At 37.9% G+C, this 23,815-nt stretch overlaps 1 protein-coding gene across 12 annotated transcripts in view; it reads right to left on the bottom strand.

Annotated features, from left to right (window-relative positions):
* PTPRQ (protein tyrosine phosphatase receptor type Q) overlaps nt 1-23,815 on the bottom strand; it is a 295,980-nt gene that overhangs the window by 226,023 nt on the left and 46,142 nt on the right. For all 12 annotated transcript variants that reach the window (XM_086398851.1, XM_086398846.1, XM_086398848.1 and 9 more), the window contains exons 17-22: nt 16,164-16,329; nt 14,922-15,182; nt 5,518-5,678; nt 4,609-4,720; nt 3,704-3,930; nt 973-1,042 (exon numbers count right to left, since the gene is read on the bottom strand). In XM_086398851.1, the coding sequence (XP_086254977.1) occupies nt 973-1,042; nt 3,704-3,930; nt 4,609-4,720; nt 5,518-5,678; nt 14,922-15,182; nt 16,164-16,329 (997 nt within the window). The remainder of the gene's footprint in view (nt 1-972; nt 1,043-3,703; nt 3,931-4,608; nt 4,721-5,517; nt 5,679-14,921; nt 15,183-16,163; nt 16,330-23,815) is intronic.

Raw genomic sequence — 23,815 nt, 5'->3', positions numbered from 1 at the left:
ACTCCAGGCAGGAGCAACAGCAAGAGAAAAGACCCTATGGTGGAAGATCAGTGTGACTGGAGTGGATGGAGGGAGATGCAGACTAGAAAGAGATGATTCAGCGAGGGTTAAGGGCACCCAGAGCACTGTAGGTCACGGGAAGGACTTAGGTTCTTGCTCTGAATGAGACAGGAGCCATGTTAGGAAGAGAGAAGTAACGATGGTCTAGCTTCTGCTTCAAAAGATGATGTGACTCTTGTGCGAAGAGTACACTATAGACAGGTAAACTAGAAACAGGAAAACCAAAGAAGAGGCTTTCAAATGATCAGGCAAGAAATGATGATAGATTACACAGGGTGAGTAACAACAGGGGTGAGATTCAGGATCTATTTTGATATAATGCTGGCAGGATCTCTTGATAGATTATACAGTACTATTGACTGATTACAATCAAGGATGACGTCAAATTTTTCTTCTCAGTCACTGGGAAAATGGAGATAGCTTAAGTTGGTTTGGTAATGACTGCAAGGTATGGAATAATATGATAACCATTACAATCCATATTTCCAAAACTCTAATGTCATGAAAATACTTATGATTTGATTTTAAAATGCAGGATGCAAATTTGTACAAATGGCACAAGCCTATTTTCACTAACATATAGTCACAAAGACATATATTCATAGGAGGAAAAAGATCAGCCAGAAATGTATGTTTTTACATAACAGGGCCATGGATAACTTTCATTTTTTTTTTTTGTATTTTGGGGTATTTTTAAGTTTTCTAGATAACAGTGTTTTTACCATCAGAAAGAATAATTTATATTTTAATGAATAAATTCCCTATCCAAGAAGACTCTAAAAGTAATTTAATTACCATGCTGTTGAAAATTTTATGCATTTTAGTGCCAGATTTTGTTTATATCCCTATTTATTTTAAATGATGAAAACTCTTAACTAAGTTAATTCAGAATAAATGATTTAAGAAAATTACCACTTTCTGCAGTTTGGAAGAGAAATGGGTCACTAAACACTCCAATGCCAGCACTGTTTTCTGCAGCAACCTACAACAGACCACAAAAATTACATTCAAGCTTTATACTCTAATTAAACAGAGTCTGAAATAATAAAACTTTGATTTGTCCATTAGATACATAATAAAGATACTTTCCCCTCTAATTCCTAACAATACTCTCGAAGAAGAAGCAAATATAGAGCTATTCAGTATTTCCATTTCCCTAAAGTGAATATTTGCAACATAGCCTGAATCAACAGATTTCTCAGATTCCTGATAGAGAAATTAATAATCAAGTTTAATGTCTATTAGTAGCAGTAAGAATTTCAGTTACTATTTATTAAGCAACTTCTGTACACTCAGAAATTGACTAGGGATTTTACACATCTTATTTTATCCACATAATCAAAATACAAGGAATTATTGTCAATATTTTCCATATGAGAAAACTGGTTGAGAGAGGTCAAGTAACTTGCCCCATATCACAGGAATAAGTGGCAGAATCAGAATTCAGTTGAAGTTGTGTTTATTTCTAAAGCTCAGTTTCTTTCTACTATATTCACTCTAAGACACCACAATTATTTCTGTAATGAACATGGGACCATAAACACAGTGTCTGACTTTAGAGTTTACAATCTAATTAGGCAAATTTTAAAAATAAATAGGTAATCATTTAGACTAAATATTCTAGAATTTAAAAGATAGAAACTATTTTGGCTTGAAACATCTAGTCAAATACACTAGAACAGACAGAGAAAGTGTCATAAATGAGAACTCTTGAGCTTTTACAAATGCCATAACTGGAATCAGACAGCCTTGGTTTAATTGCAGCTCTACCAATTCTCAGATAAAAAGGTTATCTTATTTTCCTTTACTTTAAAATGGAAACAATATATCTATGTCATACGATTATTCTGAATACTAAATGAAATAACACATGTTAAATACTAAACAGGATTGTCCCCATATCATGTAGATTTGATATTGACGTCTGAAGATATCAAATGCACTATGTCAAATGCCCTTTGAAATTCTGCAATGGCTAACATATATTTGAACAGAAGAAAAGTTACAACAGTGGTTAATAAAGTGTGGGGTAAAAAAAGAGAATAGGGACTTCCCTATAGTCCTGAAATAAGAGAATTCAAAGGAATAAAAATTTAAATTCTGTAAAAATATATCTAAGCAGAATGAGGTTGGCTAAATTACCTTTCTATCAGTAAAAGCTTCTTATATCACATTAAAAGATAATCTTTATTATTTTGAATAGTATATCTTAACATATAAATTAATTTGAATTAATATGTGAGCTTATGATAGAAAATATCTGTGCCAAATAATTTTCAGGTGTCAGAAAAAGGTTGCCTACTCTTTAAGTTATGTTTCTGCAGAGAAATAACCATCAAATCTTTGATTTTTACCACTGTATAAGTAAAAGCCTATATTTTTCTTTTATCATTTGGGGGGTGCCTACTCTTGGTATGCCTACTCTCCTGTTATATTTGATTCTGCAAATGGGCATACTTAAAATTAGATTTTAAAAACAGGCAAGTGTGTCTTTCTTATCATTTCTTCCATTCAGATGGTCATCTCAGTTATGTATGATCACATATTTACACAGCCTTTTCTCTTGAGTCAAGACTAAAGAACATATTGACATTATACTGAAAATAGGGAGGAATGAGAAAATGCCTGTATTCTTTACTATCCCCTGGAAATATTGTGTGTGTGTGTGCATTGCTCTGTCATATCCAACTCTTGGCGATCCCATGGACTGCAGTCCACCTTGTGTCTCCTACATAGGCAGGCGGATTTTTTGACCACTAGCATCACCACCGGAGAAGGCAATGGCACCCCACTCCAGTACTCTTGCCTGGCAAATCCCATGGATGGAGGAGCCTGGTAGGCTGCAGTCCATGGGGTCGCTAAGAGTTGGATACGACTGAGCGACTTCCCTTTCACTTTTCACTTTCATGCATTGGAAAAGGAAATGGCAACCCACTCCAGCGTTCTTGCCTGGAGAATCCCAGGGACGGCAGGGCCTGGTGGGCTGCTGTCTGTGGGGTCACAGAGAGTCGGACACGACTGAAGTAACTTAGCAACAGCAGCAGCAGTGTCACCACGTCTCTTAACTCTAAACATTTTCACATGGCCTAACTAACATAAGACTGCTTTTCGCATGCTCTTCTTTAATATTTTAATAAAGTGTTCTTAGATTTTGTATATTATTGCTGTAAAGGCATAAATTTTTTGTAAACATAAAAGAGGTCATACGCATCCAGGAAGTATTTGTTGAATGGAACCAATTTGAATTCCTTGTTCTTTGAGAAACTGGTTCTTCAGAAACCTTCAAACCATTATCCAAAATTACAATTACATGGAAATATAAGTGGGTTAAGAGAAAAATAACAAAGCTAACTTCAAATTTGATTAAAAAGTAGAATATGTGTGCTTGTAAAATTTATTAAACTTAATTTTTTTAAAGTCACCAAACTAATGCTTTCTAAAATAGATACATTATATAAACACACACACACACGAAAAGCTTATGACATTTGTTCAAATTTTAAAAGCCCAGATGGGCAATGAGGACATGATTCAGATGATCATTCTTCAAGTCTCTTGCTGGCAAAAGCTTGACCTGTTGGAACAAAACTCCTTTACTTTTAAAATGAATGAAATATTTTAATACTATTTACAAAATAATTACCTTGATTTCATATGTTGTTCCAGGATTAAGATTAGTAAGAAGAACTTCCAGACTGTCTGGTTTTGTTCTAACTTGTGTATACGTTGCCTGCATCCATGGACAAACTTCCTTATATTTTACAATGTAAGATATAATTCTCCCATTTGGATTAGGTGGTGTATTCCAAGACAGAAGAATCCCAGCAGATCCGACTCTTTCCCCTGCCAGGAAGACTGGAGGCCCTGGTTCTATTTTTCCAAAAATGCATGTTGTTATAAGGGTCAATCAATTATTGTATTTTCACAAACAAATGTAAGAAAAATATTTACAAACTGTAGACTTTTAAAGTTCCCAAAGACTAAGTGTCTCGTAAGTGTAAGTTTATCTTCCCTAGAGCTTTGCTACCAAGAGAAAAAATGATTAAATGCTATGGGGAATACCAAAAACATTCTTTTATAAGAATGTGAAAAATGGAATGCTACTAAATACTACATGCCAAATACAGTTTTAATGCCAAATCATTTTTTATAAACACTCACTTAATGCAAGGCTTATACACAAACACTAAAGAAACAAGAACCAGCCTTACAAACTGAGTGATTCTTTTGGAGCAAGTATAGTGAGTTTATTTTCATGGCTTTGTATTATTTAAATATCACCATTAACAGTGTCTCCGATCCATTTCACAAACAAGTATGGAAAAATTATCCTTGCTCTTTGAAAGTAAAGGAAGAGAAAGAACCAGTAGCATGCAGGTTCTACACAGATCACTTTCTTAAGTTTCCATTTTGCTTTAATTACTCAACTGTTTTCATGCATTCAGTGCACATATTGCCAATGTAAATAGTCCCATCCAATAGATTTATAAAGGGTCCAAATACTTTGTAAGAAAAAGGAAAGAAAGAAAATGGAAAACACATACTTACTTGTCACATTTGTTGCCACTGTTCTGCTAACAGGTGAGCTATATGCTGTAGCAGAAATGGAAGAGACGGTTACCTCGTACCGAGTACCAGGAACAGCGTTAGACACATCAGCCTAAAACACCAAAATAGACGGCTGTATTAAAAATTCTGAAATGTAGGAAAGCTAAAACCATAAATCTATCACAATCAAAAAAGTAAAGTTAGCACTTTACTGCATAACTCTGTGTCATTTATCACCATGTGTTTCCTATTATTGTAAAAATATACATTTGTTATAGCAGAAATATTTACCAAATAACATGCAATAAAAACTTACAAAACATACATTATCAAAGACTCAATCAGTATTTCTATCAATCCCAGTTCATTGTCACAACTCTTTAAGAGTCCTAAGAAATCTATAGTCCATTGATTAGCCCTGGTATTTAACAGTGTGTGTAAAATACCTGTGTCTCTGAAGTTCCAATAAAAAGTAAAAGAAAAATGATAAGAAAATCCATCATTATCACATTTTTCAGGCAGTAGAATCACATTGATGGCTCTAGAGAGAAATGTTGCCTGCATTAATGATTTAAAGACTGATCCTCCTGGCAAGTGCACAATTAATGAGCCTGGATTACTCAATAGCTCTGCCCTTTCTTTGTTAAACTATTCATGAACCCTTGGATGGTTGGCTGTAGGTTCAGGGTAGACTTAAAAAAAAAACAGACATTGCTAAGGTAACAGTCCACCAGTACTGAAACTTACACTCATCAATTCGGCATCAGTGTTTTTGTCTTCATCTTATGCTTTTAAAGAGGTTCAAAGAAGGAAATTTTCATGGTGGATGAGTTTCATAAAGAACTCTCCTATTTGGACTAAATATAAAATATAAGTTGGCTTGGCCAAGTATGATAATGAAAACAATACCTGATATTCTCCACCTCCAAGATCTCTGATAGTAACAAAGCCACCGTCAGGAACAAGATCCACATGAAACCTGTCCACGTGGCCAGAGGGTAGGCTCCAGTGCAGAGAAAAGGAATGTGCAGAAATATTGAAAGCTTTAAGTTTCTTGGGTTTTTCCGGTTCTGGTATTGAAAAATAGAGGTTTAGAATAGAGTTATTCTCCTAAACTTTCAAATGAAAAAAGAAAATCAAAGGTTTAAGGGCCAAGTTTCAAAACAACCACATTGTTAGAAAGTGTCAGAGCCTTTACATTATCTCTAACTCTTTGTAGGTGTTAGGCACATGTATCTTTTAAAATATCTAGTTTTAAGTTTAATTATCAGATATAATATATCAATTTATGTATCTGTTTCTGGATATTCCTTATCTACTAAAATCTGTTGGTTGACCAGATTGTTTTTTAAAGCTTATGTTCTAACTAAAAAATCAAATCATTTTAAAAACAAGTAGGTACAAAATTCTTATGCAATTACCTGGATATTTATCAAACAGAAAATAATTTGAAAAAAAATAACAAAATATGCCAAACATTTTAAAAGATGAGCATTTCTGATGAATATTTAGTTAGGTGTTTCTTTAAAAGAAAAGTTTTCATATTGGAAATGAAAACAAGATAATTTTTAAACAATAACTAGTAATTGTCCTGGCCATTGCAACTATATTTTTTTCTACCTTTTCTTTCACTATTTCCAACGTTTTGTTTATGCTGCCTGTACCTACTTGCAGGGAGTTTTCCACATAAAGTTCTTTGGATTGGTTGCCAGTGAGTCAGGTTTGCACTCTTATCTGTAGTGCAGATTCCAGTTAAACAATATAAGGGGAGGGAGATTATGAAGCCAAGCATGTGAAAAAATCCTGATACAGATCCACTCTAACAACCATTTCCAAAAGAAAGGAGTCTGGAATTAGTCCTTGAACTCCGTTTATCATTTTAACACTCTGTTTTCCACCAGAAGTGATTTGAAAATCTATATATTTAAAAAATGAATGGTACATTTCCTAACATAACTGATAAGGTACATTGCATAAAATACATATCTTAACAGGCAATCTCCTAGTATATTTGGGGGGGATTTTTCTTAGAATGGTTTTTATCTCCTCTGAAAAATTCCTTTAATGGTTATAATATAACCATCTCGCTAGTGCGTGCTAAGTCGCTTCAGTCATGTCCAACTCTGTGTGACCTTATGGACCATAGCCCCCCAGGCTCCTCTGTCCGTGGGATTCCCCAGGCAAGAATACTGGAGCAGATTGCTGTGCCCTCCCCCAGGGGATCTTCTCGACCCAGGGATCGAACCTGTGTCTCTTCTACCTGAATTGGCAAGCGGGTTCTTTATCACTAATGCCACATGGGAAGCCCAGTGACTGAAGATAATATTGATCAATTAATTTTCACATGACATCCTCAAAGACACAAACATTCTCTAGGCATCACCTCCAAGCTGCCTATGCAGTGAGCACCACAGTTTCATAATAATTCTTTAGAAATACGGCACATCTAAGGTGAAAGATGTGCTTTCTAAGGTGATCAGAGAAATACCCAGCTTGTGATGGGTATAATTTCTTCGTTGGGCACAGCTGCTGGCATTTTTCCTGGATGATTCTGCACACACACCTGTGTCCCCTGTGTTCTCATGCTTGAGAGAAAAGGCCTTTATTCTCCTCACCAGTCCACATTAAAACACACAAAAGTTTAACATGACACAAATCCAACCACTGCTTACACTTACTGATTGTGAGGGCTAATACTGTTTCTTCAAGAGTCCTAAAAATGTATCTAACATTCAAGGAGACTTAAGAAACTAGAGCTGGGATGAGACTTCGAAAGAAAAATGCATATAGAAGTAAAGGGCTGTTTATTAAGACGGTGGTGACGGAGAGAGGATGTCGTTTCCTGGAAGGTCTATGATTACACACTGAAGAACTCTTGGCCAAGGATGACGTCTGTCTCACTAAGAGGAGGAAGAATATATTTGTCTGGATATCTTCCAATCTGATAATAAAGGGAAGGCCTGAAAGCTTCAGGACAGTTTGGTAAAGGCCTCTCAAAGCAAAGTGAATAGAAACCCTGCAAATGGGCAGAAAATAAAATCACAGGAAAACCAGCCTGAGCTGTGGGATTATTTAGAAAAGAACAGCCTGATGGTCATGCATGCCGCAATAAGATTTTAGATTTTTCTTCCCCCTAAATGGAATGGAAAACATTGAAAATGTTTAAGCAGAAAGTCAATCTGACTTATTTTTAATTTTAAAAGATTACCCTGGAAGATGGGAGATAAACTGGTGAGAGGCAAAAGTGGCAACATGAGGCCAGTTAGTAGGACACTGTGGTTCTGAACTGAGAGGAGGGAGGCCTGCCCTCAGGAAAAGGGAGTAGACACGAGGTGATACCTAAGTCATTGTGAGAGCTTTCTGGATAAGAACAGAAAGATAATTAACGAAACAGATATAAGTACATCACTTGTATTCCATGGAATTTAACCTCTGAAAAGGTAGAAAAATATGAAGCAAAAATATCATTCTCAATTTAATTGTTACTAACCAATAAAATCAAATTGTGTGGAGCTTTGAGTTATATGTATGTATCTTATATATATATATATCTTATATATATCTTTGAGTTATATATATATCTCACATTGTGTTCAATTTAATTAATATATATATCTTATATATATATACCATATATATATCTTTGAGTTTTACATATATATATGTATATCGCACATTGTGTTCAACTTAATTAGGGCTAGCAAGAGTAATTGTAGACCTAGTTAATTTTTTAGACCAGAATTTTCCAAAACTTAATCCTTAGTACCCTAAATCCCTAGAATTTAATAGATGTCAGTGATCAAACCATTTTGTCAAATAATTCCTTTTTTACATGAAACAGCTTCCTTTATTGCAGGTTAACTCAGCCTTAAATAAGTTTAGATATGTGACTTGTGCTTCTCTTAAGCAGCACTATCTGATAAAAATATAAGATAAACCACATTAAACAAGTAAAAAGAAAAACGTAAAGTGAATTTTTAAAATATATTTTATCTAACACAAAATTTCAAAAAATATCATTTCACATATAATCAATAGGAAATTATTAATGAGATAGTCACTTTTTTTCATACTAAGTCTTTGAAATCCCATGTGTCTCTCACACTTAGAGCCCATCTGAATTTGGACTAGTCTCATTTCAAGGCTCAATCGTTATGTGTTGCTAATCACTGCATACTGGACAGTGCAGTTCTAAAGAATTTCTCAACTCTTCCCCTTGGTATTTCAGTAAATTTACCTCCACTGCATTTTGAGAAGCTGAGAAAAAACACAAGTATGACCCTATGATGTCTATATAGGAAAAGAGTTCAAAAGAGTTAAAAGGACCACACATACTAAGTTCTGATACAAACTATGGTGGATTAACCTCTGAGACGGAGAGTAAGAAGAGGTTCTGAATAGAAAAGCAAGCTTCTTAGGCAGCTCCTCAGTAGATTCTGGTTCTTAAAAGAGTGCATACGAAATGAGAGCACGGGGGTACATACCTTGAGATACCCGTAAAGAATCACACAAGCCTATCAGAACAGCACTAAGGAAACAAAGCCTACAGTGGACAGATATTTTAAAAGAAAAAGTGGAGACTTAAAAACACACCATTATTATTAACTTTTATTTATACTTCCCATGTACCAACACTGTATATGATAAACTTTCAACATCACATTTAAGTCTTTTAATGATTTATCATAGGTTGGGCATAATATAGCTCAAATGGTAAAGAATCTGCCCGTGAGGCAGGAGACCACGGTTCAGTCCCTGGCTTGGGAAGTTCCTCTGGAGAAGGGAATGGCAATCCACTCCAGTATTCTCACCTGGAGAATTCCATGGACAGAGAAGCCTGGTGGGCTACAGTCTGTGGGGTCGCAAAGAGTCAGACATGACTGAGTGACTAACACAACACAGGCATGACATATGTTCTGAACAAGGAAATATCAGCCATGCAGAATAGTAAGAAGTAAATCCTATCCAGTTCACGGCACACTCTGCACTGTTCTAAACGTGTTCTCTAACTGTTATGGAACAGCCGTAACAAATCATAAGGAGTTACTGTGATTACTGCCAGTTAAAAAGGAGAGAGTTGAGGAACAAAGAATGTAGGTAACTTCACTGAGGTCTCAGGGAAATAGGGAAATAGTAGGTCCAGGACTTGGACCCAGAAGCAACATCTTCAGAGCTCGAGTTTCAATCACCACGAGAACTGCACTCTTGTAGCCCTCACTAAGTGGCTTATGAACAACAAATAGCAGATGAAAAAATTCTAAACGTATTAGCATTTTAGAAAGGATTCAAGCATTAAATAGGATGACCTACAATTTTTCTTTCAAATTTAGATGATTAGTTGAGGTGGCCTCAACTGTCAAAATACGTCCTACATCAAGGCAACATATATTTATCAAGTTGCTGTAGTTCCCTCATACTGTGAAAATGGGCTAGGTATAAACTGTAAATGAAACAAACATCTTGAGACTTGCCTGGCAATCCAGTAACTAACACTTCACCTTTCAATGCAAGTTTGATCTCTGGTTGGGGAGTTAAGATCCCCCATACCTTGTGGCCGAAAAACAAAGACAAAATAGAAGCAATATAGTAACAAATTCAATAAAGAATTTTAAAATGGTCTGTATCAAAAAATCTTTTTAAAAACATTGATAAAATAACATATATCCTCTACTAAATCAGCATCAAATTAGGTGCAACAGGTGTCTAAAAAAATCCATTCACTGGTCACAGGCCCTATAACTGGATGTATGCTGTGCTTAGTCACTAAGCCATGTCCTACTCTTTGTGACCCCATGGCCTGTAACCCACCAGGCTCCTTTGTCCATGAGATTTCCCAGGCAAGAATACTGGAGTGAGTTGCCATTTCCTTCTCCAGGGCATCTTCCCATCCCAGGGATCAAACCTGAGTCTCCTGCATTGGCAGCTCAATTCTTTACCACTAAGCCACCTGGGAGCTCCCCTATTACTGGGTAACTAGGCTCAAATTCTAGCTTTGCCACATAGATTAAGAATTTGAGCAAAATCCTTAACCTGTCTGTTCCTCTCTGGCCTCATCTAATGATAATAACCCTCTTTGCTACACATTTACGTGGGAATAAAGTTAATACATGTAAAATGCCTAGAAGAGTGGTCTGAACGCAGCAGGAGCTTAGTAAAGGCAAGCTATGATTAATAGCTATTGTTCTTTCTGCTGCTTTTCCTCACAAACCTCATCATCTCTCAGTAAAACCACGCTTTGCTGCTTTTTCACTTCTCAGTTGCAGCTCTCTGCTCATATCTGCTCAGTGCTCTGCCCAGCTCTGCATCTTTATCACCACTTTTGTGCCAGAGGTCTGTCAGCACACCTAGGTACCTTCCTCTTCCATTTCCTCTTATCTGCTCAGCTCCCAAACCACTGCTCTCCAATACCTACCTCTAATCTCTCAAAACCATCACCTAAACTACATGATCCAACCACAACATCAAGTTCCTATTTCACAAAGTGCTTTCATCTTTCATTAAAATGGCTACTGATATTCTGTATCTTCCACAAAACTTTCCTATTTGGGCATTATCTTGCTCAGTTTTTCCTCTGACCAAATTCTAAGTGAGCAAATCCTGTCACTCACACTAACCACCCTATCTCCTTGACTTGTGAATAAATAAAACATTTTATTTATCATATCTTTGCTCAACATTTGCTCAGTGCTTCACACAGACCTACTGTGCTTTTGCCAATTTCTGGCAATTTCTGGACTTCTGGGGATTGCTAGGAAAAATATTTGGTTGTCACAGTTAATTATGAATTCCTTAATTATTAATAATTAATTCCTTAATTATCACAATTAAGAGGCGAGCTATTTCAAATCCTGAAAGATGATGCCGTGAAAGTGCTGCACTCAATATGCCAGCAAATTTGGAAAACTTAGCAGTGGCCACAGGACTGGAAAATGTCAGTTTTCATTCCAATCCCAAAGAAAGGTAATATCAAAGAATGTTCAAACTACTGCACAATTACACTCATCTCACATGCTAGTAAAGTAATGCTCAAAATTCTCCAAGCCAGCCTTCAGCAATATGTGAACCGTGAACTTCCAGATGTTCAAGCTGGTTTTATAAAAGGCAGAGAAACCAGAGATCAAATTGCCAACATCCGCTGGATCATGGAAAAAGCAAGAGAGTTCCAGAAAAATATCTATTTCTGCTTTATTGACTATGCCAAAGCCTTTGACTGTGTGGATCACAATAAACTGTGGAAAATTCTGAAAGAGATGGGAATACCAGACCATCTGACCTGCCTCTTGAGAAACCTGTATGCAGGTCAGGAAGCAACAGTTAGAACTGGACATGGAACAACAGACTGGTTCCAAATAGGAAAAGGAGTACATCAAGGCTGTATATTGTCTCCCTGCTTATTTAACTTATATGCAGAGTACATCATGAGAAACGCTGGGCTGGAAGAAACACAAGCTGGAATCAAGATTGCTGGGAGAAATATCAATAATCTCAGATATGCAGATGACACCACCCTTATGGCAGAAAGTGAAGAGGAACTAAAAAGCCTCTTAATGAAAGTGAAAGTGGAGAGTGAAAAAGTTGGCTTAAAGCTCAACATTCAGAAAACGAATATCATGGCATCTGGTCCCATCACTTCATGGGAAATAGATGGGGAAACAGTGGAAACAGTGTCAGACTTTATTTTGGGGGGCTCCAAAATCACTGCAGATGGTGACTGCAGCCATGAAATGAAAAGACGCTTACTCCTTGGAAGGAAAGTTATGACCAACCTAGATAGCATATTCAAAAGCAGAGACATTACTTTGCCAACTAAGGTCCATCTAGTCAAGTCTATGGTTTTTCCAGTGGTCGTGTATGGATGTGAGAGTTGGACTGTGAAGAAAGCTGAGTGCTGAAGAATTGATGCTTTTGAACTGTGGTGTTGGAGAAGACTCTTGAGAGTCCCTTGGACTGCAGAGAGATCCAACCAGTCCATTCTGGCGTTCATTGGAAGGACTGATGCTAAAGCTGAAACTCCAATACTTTGGCTGCCTCATGCGCAGAGTTGACTCATTGGAAAAGACTCTGATGCTGGGAGGGATCAGGGGCAGGAGGAGAAGGGGACGACAGAGGATGAGATGGCTGGATGGCATCACCGACTCGATGGAAATGAGTTTGAGTGAACTCCAGGAGTTGGTGATGGACAGGGAGGCCTGGCATGCTGTGTTTCATGGGGTTGCAAAGAGTTGGACACGACTGAGCAGCTGAACTGAACTGGTATCTAGTGGGTAGAGGTCAGGGATGCTTCTAAACATCCTAAAATGTACAGGACAGATTCCCATAAGAGAGAATTACCCAGCCCAAAATGTCAACAGTACAGCAATTAAGAAACCTTGTCATAGACTAACTAAAACTTCTACAGTGGGTCCAGTTTTAATGTGTTTGATTATATACTTTACCTATCATAAAATCTTGAAGAAAAAGACCTTCAGTACATCATTTAACACATGCACTTTTTAAGAAATATTATTACATATATAATATAAAATGCAATAAAAAATTTAAAAGTCATAAGGAATTCAGAGATCATCAACTTTAATTCTAGGTAACTTGCCCAATATTACTCCGCTGCTGCTGCTAAGTTGCTTCAGTCATGTCCGACTCTGTGCAACCCCATAGACAGCAGCCCACCAGGCTCCCCGTCTCTGGGATTCTCCAGGCAAGAACACTGGAGTGGGTTGCCAGCAAGTGTCAAATACAGGAATGCGGTTGGTATATGAATTGCAAAATCTGCCTGTTTTCATTATCATACAAATATCACATTTAGGAGAACAGTATATAAGATACATAGAATAATGCCCCCTTCAAGGATGCCCACAACCTAAACCCTGGAACTTGTGAATATATTACATTACAGGCAAAACGGACTTTGCAGATGGAATTAAGAATGTGAACCTTAAAACAAGGAGAGCAATCTAGATTATCTAAGTGGGCCCAATCTAATCATAAGGCCCTTAAAAGTAGAAGAGAAAGGCAGAAGAGTCTGATGTAACGGTAAAAATGGAAAGAGAGTTGAAACACGAGTGCAATCCAATTCTGTTTTATTGTCTTTGAAGATAGAGGAAGAAGGTCACAAGCCAAGGAATGAGATATTCACTAGAGGGGGATCAGATCTCAGCTGACAGCCAGCAAGGTTTAACCTGTGTATAACCTCAGTCCTACAGCCACAAGAACAGAATTCTCCAAATAACCTGAATGATCAAAGAAAAGGACTCTTCCCTAGAGCCTCCCAATCTTGATTTTAGCCTGATTAGAAACTTATGACCTATAGAACTCTGACAGTCAATTTGTGTTATTTTAAGCCACAAAGCTTGTGGCAATTTGTTACAGAACCACAAGAAACTAACATAGTGTGACATCCACATAACAAATGTCTATAGACTGAGTTATCATCACATGTCTGCTTTGGCTCATCTGTCATATACATAGCCTTAAAGGTCATTTAAATGTAGTCTCATTGGTTATCAGTATTACTGCAATCTTGTCCTCTTATGAAAATTTAAATATTAATAGGTTTAACAACTTCATTTGGATATAAAAAATGATGCTTTAAATTACTCAGAATAGGATTTTGTTCTCTTCTCACATAGAAACAAAATCTTGCAATGCTGAATTGCTTAAAATTCCACAAACACACCATATCATTTACACCTCCATAATTTTGCACAGACTATTCCCTCTCTCAGAATCCTCCTTTCCACACACCCCACAAGCCCCCTAGTTTGATTAGGAAACTCCTTGTCTTTTTGCAGCCCTGGAGAGACTTTTCCATCCGTTCAATAAAGGTAATCATTCCCTTGCTGTGCAACCACAACAAGACTGAAATACTTCCATTGCTTCACCTCTTAATTTGACTTATAGTATGTGTGTTTCCATACTCATAATCTTTACTCCGCTCCACACACCCTAAGACTGTGCTTTTTCATATGTATAGTACATAGTAGAATATTAAAGACAAAGAATACAGTTGTAGGAGAATGGATGATCCCCAAATCAATCACCTAATTCTACTAGCTGGACCTCTCATTCGATGAGATATTGTATATAGTATTAGGCGTATTTATTGAGTACTGACTATGTGCCAAAACTCTGTTATCCAATTTATATCTTAACATATATTATCCCGAAAATCCTTAGAATACAATGAGTATTTTTACCCTCTGAAATATTCTATACATTGTAAAATTTCAAATTTCAAAAAAATGAAATTTTATCTTAAGCAGCACAATATGCAAAATGTGAAGTTTTTAAATATCAAAAGGAATTTGTAAATATACCTGCAATGACTCTGATAAATGTGCCAGACCCTTCAACACTTCCTCTCACTCTGTATACTGTGATGTTATATATTCCACCAGGAGTCAGATCTGTAACTGTGTGCTCAGTCATCACGCCCCAAATAAGATATTCTTCTGCAAATGTTCTGTTTGATATATAAATCTTGTAATGAGTGAAATTGGTCTCTGTTGGATTCCACGTTAAATGTGCAGAAGTAGTATTCACAGCTTTCAAGGTTAAGCCACAAATCCTGGATGGTTCTATTGAAAAGGTAAATACCTATAAGTAAAAACTGCACACATATATGAAAAAAATAAAGCAAACATAAATAGTATAATTTACAAATCTATGTAATAATCCTTGAATTTATTCAAGTATAATCTCTTACATGCTCAGCTCTGCAAATAGAGAAATAGGCTACTATATAAACATGAGTTTTAAGTGACTCTAGTTCCCAAATATCTTTCCTTAATCAAATCATGAATCACTGCCAATAGACATTCCTCTAGAATTATGCCTCCTGTGCGTTCATAACCAAAAGTATCCTTATATGATACAGTTACAGGTTTGTTAGCTACCACCTAGCAGATAGCTAAAATAGAGTAACTTAGAGAGGCAGTGAGGGCCAGAAGTAAGGGCATTTTCAAATGTGGTTCTTCCAAAGTTTTCAGCATTTCTATATTGCTGCATTTTTAATCACTTCATCTGGTAAAGTAATATTGTTTCTGGCACTATCATTTGTTCACTGAGAAGAGATCCTGTAAGCATCACAGATTTTCACAAGAACTGTTGGTGACGTATACTACCACTCCTCCCCACTCAAAAACAATATGAAACTGATTTACAATGAATTTACAAACATCAAGGAAGGAAAAAATAGTTTTCCTCTTTATCAAACCCCTACCTCAATAGAAAATGAACTGTATTTATAACATTATGACATGTTATATAGCACACGTGTGTATATATATGTACATATGTTCCATATATGTGGGATACATGATATATATATACATGTTTGCTTCAGATTATTAAAAAAAAACTCTATGTAGTTCCCAATAAATTTAGACAAAGACTTTAAATTCACATATTTTTAAGAGTTTCTTAATCATATCAAGATCATCATTATTCCTTAATTATCAAGCTTTATGTTTAAAAATAGCTTTAATTATATCGGATCAAAATACTTTCAGTTCTTATAAAACTATAAAGTAAAAATTTTATTTATGATATTTTCTTACTTGTAGCCACGTTTTTCATTACAGATACGCTGTAATCTTTGCCTCTAACCGTCTTCACACAGAACACGTAGTCCATACCTGGGGTCAGATTCCTTACTTTGGCTTTGTTGGTATATACAATTACTTGGAATAGTTTTTCCCTTCTAGGTGTCATACAATAGGATATCTAGAGAAAGAGATAAATTCATATTTTTCATGATTTAGAAAGGATCTGTCATGAACTCCATACTAGTCACATCACATAAATTAATACTGCAAGATAGGGGTTGTAATACTTCCTACCTTCACCAAGAAGTAATTTGGAGGTAGTTGAGGCTGGATAACTTAGTGACATTCACACAGCAATAAGTTTAGTGAACCAACATAGGAGTTTATATACTAAAAGACCAATAGTCTCCAAATGTTTCTAAATTTCACATATAGGGGTGTGTGTGTGTGTATGTGTGTGTGTGTATACAAACACATGATTTATTTATATATATACATATATATATATATGGATAATATAATAGATGTGAGTGAGACTTTACCTGATGGTCCACCTGAAAACAAAAACTGTTCTGTAACATTTCATGCATGCCTGTTCTCCAACTCCAGGTAAGCAGAAGACTAGAGGAAGTGAAGGCAGATATTGCTGAAGTCCCAAGTTTCTGACCCTGTGGAAGATGCCATGGCTTTCACCTGGCTGCCTAAGGGATGGAAAGGGGGTGCTTCTGCCCACAGTCCAGCTAAATGAGGAGGGCCCTGTGGGTATCATAACCATGCATGGAGGATGTCTGCTGGAGAGACTGACACATTCTAGTTGGAAGGTAAGAGGCAGCCAGTTCCCACTAATGTGTCTGGTTGACCAGAGAAAAAGGAAACTGGGAAGAGCTAAGAGTAATCTATGTACCCACCTTTGCCCTGACAAAGATGCCACAATCTCCCGTGGGTCACGTATGACCACACAGAGTGATCAGACTTGAACCAACTTACCAGTACCTCACCCAAGAAGTCTGACCTCTGTGCAAACACACCCAAGCAGCAAAAAGTAGTGGGATATAATACAAGAGGGAAGAAGTGAGAAAGTCTGGAAAAGATAGAGCTGGACCTGGGTCTGTCATGTCAAGGACGTGGGTAGTGTGGGAAACCCCCACCTCTCTCACAAAGAACTCACATATGTGTCCCAGCAGAGAGACTGTATTTTAAGGGCTGCTAAATAGGTATCAGTGGAAGCCAGTCAGTGTCAGTCAAGGGAGTAGTAAAAAAACAGCAAGAGAGAAAACAACAAAAATGAACACCTGGCAGAGAGGAGGCACTTCAGTTTTTGTTGACTCAATGAATGATGTGTCACATCCATGTCAGTTTATCTTTCATTATAAGCATCTTCCATTACGGCCAATTATTCATTAAAACTTCAGAATTGGCACTGCCTTTAGAAATTTTCAGTGGACTGATCTGATAGTCCCAATACTTTGGGGATTTTTTTTTTAATTCATTAAAATCTACTTATCACAATCTTTACTCTTCTTTAGTCCATATTTCAAGGTGTAAAAGAAAAAGAAACATACATCTAAATGAAAGTAATCACATTCATTTTATAATTTTAATTATATGATCCTTTAAAAACCACTCGTTATGTGGTGAGAGTCAGAGAAACAAATTTCCTGGGCAGACATGTTTATCGCTGTCTTGTGGGAAGAGTATTTTGTTACTGAAGAAAGATAATCATGAGGAGAAGCATATCACTGCTTATTGATTTATAAGGTGTCACTGGCAATTACCTTGTTTGTCTGGCATATGGTAAGACAGGAAAAGTGAACAGAATGCTGAGAACTTCTGATATGAAAAAGGATGGTACGAGAAAGTACCATGTAGCAGAGGAAGAATATAACCTTAATGAAATGGTAAACTCAGACATACAAAGAATCATAGCAAGGCATTAATGAAGGACTGAAGGGAAAAGAAATCAATTGCAGTGATCTCAAGATAAAATTATGAAAATTTTTAAAATAAATTTGTAAACTAGAGGTTTGTCGAGTTCCAACTATGTGGACTCCATGTATCTAATAGAAACCAATTGAAGAAAATGCAATTTGTTCTTTTATTTCTACTTTTAAAGCAGAATTTGAAGACCTGAAATGATTAATTTTAAATGATTAGGAAAATGATCCCAATTATGCATGTACACTTTGCTAAGCAACCAGGATACTGTTGCTTAATGCATTAAAATTTAACAAATAATCTCATTGGTAGAGAAAGACTAGAATAACTATTAGAGATAGTTAATATAGTTAATAAATATAACCTGAATCCAAAAGATTAACATGATTTCTTGAAATAAGTTTTACTTCATACATAAATTACAATCTCAAAAAAAGTGTTCATATAAAAATAGGAAAAAGTAATTCTAGGAGTATATATTTCATCTGAAAACAAATAATTTTATGGCCTCAGCCAACCCAAGAAAAGATCATCTTTTTAGCCATTTGCCTTGAAATATGAGAATTAGGACAAACAGATAAGGGTAAAAAATGTGCATCTTCTACAATTAATATTATAAATACCTTGAATTTTCTCTAGGAAATACCCATACTAAGTATAGGAATGAATTAAATCATTCTAGAAAGGATAGAATTTTTCATGAATTTATAACTCAAGACGCCCCAATCATTGAATGATATTTACAAATGACAAACAGAATGCTCCCCCTAGACTTGCTCATGTAAAATATCCTCTTCTCTTTTCAGTGAGTCTGAGTCTTACCCGTTCCCAAAAGTTCATCTCAAGTTCTACCCTTTGCTGATAACCATGTTCAGGATTGATACCCTCCCTCCAGCACCCCAATCATACATGGCAGGGGTCCCCAACCTCCAGGCCACGGACCAGTACCTCCTGCTAGATTAGGCGCAGCAGTAATTAGAAATAAAGTGCACAATAAATATAATGCCTTTATTGCATGCATTATGTGCATAATACATACATAATTACATGCATCATCCTAAGACCACCCCCCTATCCCCAGTCAGTGGAAAAATTGTCTTCTGTGAAATTGGTCCCTGGCGTCAAAAATATTGGGGACCACTGATATATGGGAACACTATTATATAAAGTTTTATTTACTTACTAAATATTTATTGATCATCTATTACATGGAAAGCATTATTCTCAGTACTAGGTATCGCTGAGGGTTGGACATGACTGAGTGACTTCACTTTCACTTTTCACTTTCATGCATTGGAGAAGGAAATGGCAACCCACTCCAGTGTTCTTGCCTGGAGAATCCCAGGGATGGGGGAGCCTGGTGGGCTGCCGTCTGTGGGGTTGCACAGAGTCGGACACGACTGACATGACTCAGCAGCAGCAGGTATTTTACAGTAAACAAGACAAAAAAGGCTTCCCATTGTAGGGGAGTTACACTCTAAGGGTGACACCTAACAACAATCAACTCAATAAACAAATGAATGAAATAATCAGCTACATCTCAGAGGAAACAAAGAATGGTTTTATTTAGAGTAGGTAATCAAGCAAGGAGATGAGAATATAAAACAAAGAATTGCTCACAAGGGTTAAGTCATTAGCCACTGCAGCTATTAACCTGCAGCACACCCTGAAAGGAATTCGGGATGCAAAACAAGGTGAGGCATTCTGTGCTTTGGATAAACAAGCCCATCAGAAAGTTAGAAGTATATCTCAGGAAGAATTTTTATGAACCCAGATGCTTACATTTTCCCATACATAGAAATCATTCTAAAATCATTAACTGATATATCTGTGTCTTGTGACTAACCGTGACCTTTTACTGAGATGTATGCTTGACTGCATGTATTTCTCAGCCCTAAATTATATATTAGGGCTTCTCCCCTACTTCCCCACAACAGTTCCCTCAGACCTATGGAGAGGCTATTTCCTAGGCTATAGCTCTCATAAATTCTCTGAATAAAACTGAAACTCACAACTCTAACATTGTGTATTTTTCTTATAGTCAAAAAATGATTCTGGAGCTGAGAATCCAATGATAGAAAAGAGTCGACCAAAACTGAAGGCGAAATACCCACGCAAAATGAATATCAAGTACAAAAATTCTGCAGCAGGGATGCGCATGGCATGCTAAAGGAACTAGAAAGAGAGCCCAACATGCTAGCAGCATAGAAACCAAGCAGACAGCATAATTAGATGAAGGTCCAATCAGGTGAGCTCTTGGAGACCACTTTAAGGTTGCTGCTAAGTCGCTTCAGTCGTGTCCGACTCTGTGCGACCCCATGGACTGCAGCCTACCAGGTTCCTCTGTCCATAGGATTTTCCAGGCAAGAGTACTGGAGTGGGTTGCCATTGCCTTCTCCACTTTAAGGTTATATAAACACATAAAGTTTAGACTTTAAGTGATGGGCAATGGAAATCTAAAGGAGGTTGTTAAATCAATGAGAGACACTATATCTCTGTCACCTGCATTCTCTCTGGCCACTATATGCTAAGTAGATAATATGGAAATCAAGAACAGAGACCGAGGACTTCCCTGGGGTCTAGAGGTTAAGCATTTGCCTGCCAATGCAGGGGACATGGGTTCGATCCCTAGTCCCGGGAGATTCCACATGCCATGGACCAACTGAGACCATGTGTTAGAACAACTGAGCCTGTGTGTCAAAACTACTGAGCCTACGCTCTAGAGCCTGCAACCCACAACTCCTCAGCCCATGCACCTAGAGCTCATGCCCCATGCTCCACAAGAGAAGCCACCGCAATGAGGAGCCCGCAGACTGCAACTAGAGTAGCCCACACCTAAAGCAGTGAAGACAGACCCAGCACATCCAAAAATAATTAATTTTTAATTAAAAACATGTATCTTTAAAAAAAAGGTGGGGGCACAGTCCTAAGATGGAGGAGGAATAGGATGGGGAGACCACCATTATCTTCCCCACAAATTCATCGAAAGATCATTTGAATGGTAAGCAAATTCCAAAAAACAACTTCTGAACGCTGGTGAAGGACACCAGGCACCCAGAAAGGCAGCCCATTGTCTTCAAAAGGGATAGGACAAAATATAAAAGATAGAGAGACAAAAGAGTTAGGGACGGAGACCCATCACAGAGAGGGAGTTGTGAAAGAGAAGTTTCCAAACTCTAGGAAACCCTCTAACTGGAGGGTCTGTGGGGAGTTTTGGAATCTCAGAGGGCAACAAAACCAAGAGGGAAAAAAAATAAATAAATAAAACCCCACAGATTACGTGCCTAACCGCAACTCCCAGAGTAGCCCAGATGCCCGTGTCTGGCACCAGCAAGTGGGGGCTGAACAGGGAGATATTGGTTGCATGCTTAGGGTAAGGACAGAGCCTGAATGCCCTGAGGACAATCTGAGGGAGCTAACACGAGACAGCACCCCAAACTGTGGGATAGCCAGAGAGAGAGATAAAAAAATTAAAGAGAAAAAGACAGAGAGAACTTTCCCATGGAAAGCTTTATCCTAAGGCACTGACAGCCCGCTCACAGAACAAAGGACTGAGCAAATACCAAAGGAGAGCTAGCCGGCTACGGACTGGCCCCTTTCCACACTGGAAACAGAGAGGCAGGCGGGCGACAGCCATAGCCAGAAGGGGCAATCTCGGCACCAAAGACGTCATCCTCCACTAAACTGTGAGCAGGCTCCCAGCTGCTAACCAAGTTTTCCTTCAATCAAGATGGTTGACATCCCCCAGGAGGGTCGCAGGAAGAGATCAGCTCCCCAAGGAGACACACAGCACACTTGAGACAGTGCTCCCACTCTGCACCCAGGAAACCAAGTGGCTGGTGCCAGGGAGGTGATAAGACCCACCACCCACCTGGGGAGAGTGCACTCGCCAAGCACCTGTTCAGTTCAGTCGCTCAGTCATGTCCGACTCTTCACGACTCCATGAATCGCAGGGCGCCAGGCCTCCCTGTCCATCACCAACACCCGGACTTCACCCAGACTCACGTCCATAGAGTCAGTGATGCCATCCAGCCATCTCATCCTCGGTCGTCCCCTTCTCCTCCTGCCCCCAATCCCTCCCAGCATCACAGTCTTTTCCAATGAGTCAACTCTTCACATGAGGTGGCCAAAGTACTGGAGCTTCAGCTTTAGCATCAGTCCTTCCAACGAAATCCCAGGGCTGATCTCCTTGCAGTCCAAGGGACTCTCAAGAGTCTTCTCCAACACCACAGTTCAAAAGCATCAATTCTTCAGCACTCAGCCTTCTTCATAGTCCAACTCTCACATCCATACATGACCACTGGAAAAACCATAGCCTTAACTAGACGGACCTTTGTTGGCAAAGTAATGTCTCTGCTTTTCAATATGCTATCTAGGTTGGACATAACTTTCCTTCCAAGGAGTAAGCATCTTTTAATTTCATGGCTGCAGTCACCATCTGATTTTGGAGCCCAAAAAAATAAAGTCTGACACTGTTTCCACTGTTTCTCCATCTATTTACCATGAAGTGATGGGACCAGATGCGATGATCTTCATTTTCTGAATGTTGAGCTTTAAGCCAACTTTTTCACTCTCCATTTTCACTTTCATCAAGAGGCTTTTTAGTTCCTCTTCAATTTCTGCCATAATGGTAGTGTCATCTGCATATCTGAGGTTATTGATATTTCTCCCGACAATCTTGATTCCAGTTTGTGTTTCTTCCAGTCCAGCGTTTCTCATGATCCACTCTGCATATAAAAATAAGCAGGGTGACATGATACAGCCTTGATGTACTCCTTTTCCTATTTGGAACCAGTCTGTCATTCCATGTCCAGTTCTAACTGTTGCTTCCTGACCTGCATACAGATTTCTCAAGAGGCAGGTCAGGTGGTCTGGTATTCCATCTCTTTCAGAATTTCCCACAGTTTATTGTGATCCACATAGTCAAAGGCTTTGGCGTAGTCAATAAAGCAGAAATAGATATTTTTCTGGAACTCTCTTGCTTTTTCCATGATCCAGGGGATGTTGGCAATTTGATCTCTGGTTCCTCTGCCTTTTCTAAAACCAGCTTGAACATCAGGAAGTTCACGGTTCACATATTGCTAAAGCCTGGCTTGGAGAATTTTGAGCATTACTTTACTAGCATGTGAGATGAGTGCAATTGTGCGGTAGTTTGAGCATTCTTTGGCATTGCCTTTCTTTGGGATTGGAATGAAAATTGACCTTTTCCAGTCCTGTGGCCACTGCTGAGTTTTCCAAATTTGCTGGCATATTGAGTGCAGTACTTTCACAGCATCATCTTTCAGGATTTGGAATAGCTCAACTGGAATTCCATCACCTCCACTAGCTTTGTTCGTAGTGATGCTTTCTAAGGCCCACTTGACTTCACATTCCAGGATGTCTGGCTCTAGGTCAGTGACCACACCATCGTGATTATCTGGGACATGAAAATCTTTTTTGGATAGTTCTTCAATGTATTCTTGCCACCTCTTCTTGATATCTTCTGCTTCTGTTAGGCCCATACCATTTCTGTCCTTTATCGAGCCCATCTTTGCATGAAATGTTCCCTTGGTATCTTTAATTTTCTTGAAGAGATCTCTAGTCTTTCCCATTCTGTTGTTTTCCTCTATTTCTTTGCATTGATCACTGAGGAAGGCTTTCTTATCTCTTCTTGCTATTCTTTGGAACTCTGCATTCAGATGCTTATATCTTTCCTTTTCTCCTTTGCTTTTCACCTCTCTTCTTTTCAC

The sequence above is a fragment of the Bos grunniens genome, chromosome 5, assembly GCF_055505025.1.
Source record: "Bos grunniens cultivar Pamir isolate PY7600 chromosome 5, Bosgru_T2T1.0, whole genome shotgun sequence".
In the NCBI taxonomy this organism is placed as follows: Eukaryota; Metazoa; Chordata; class Mammalia; order Artiodactyla; family Bovidae; genus Bos; species Bos grunniens.
This window is presented reverse-complemented; position numbering and strand designations above follow the sequence as displayed.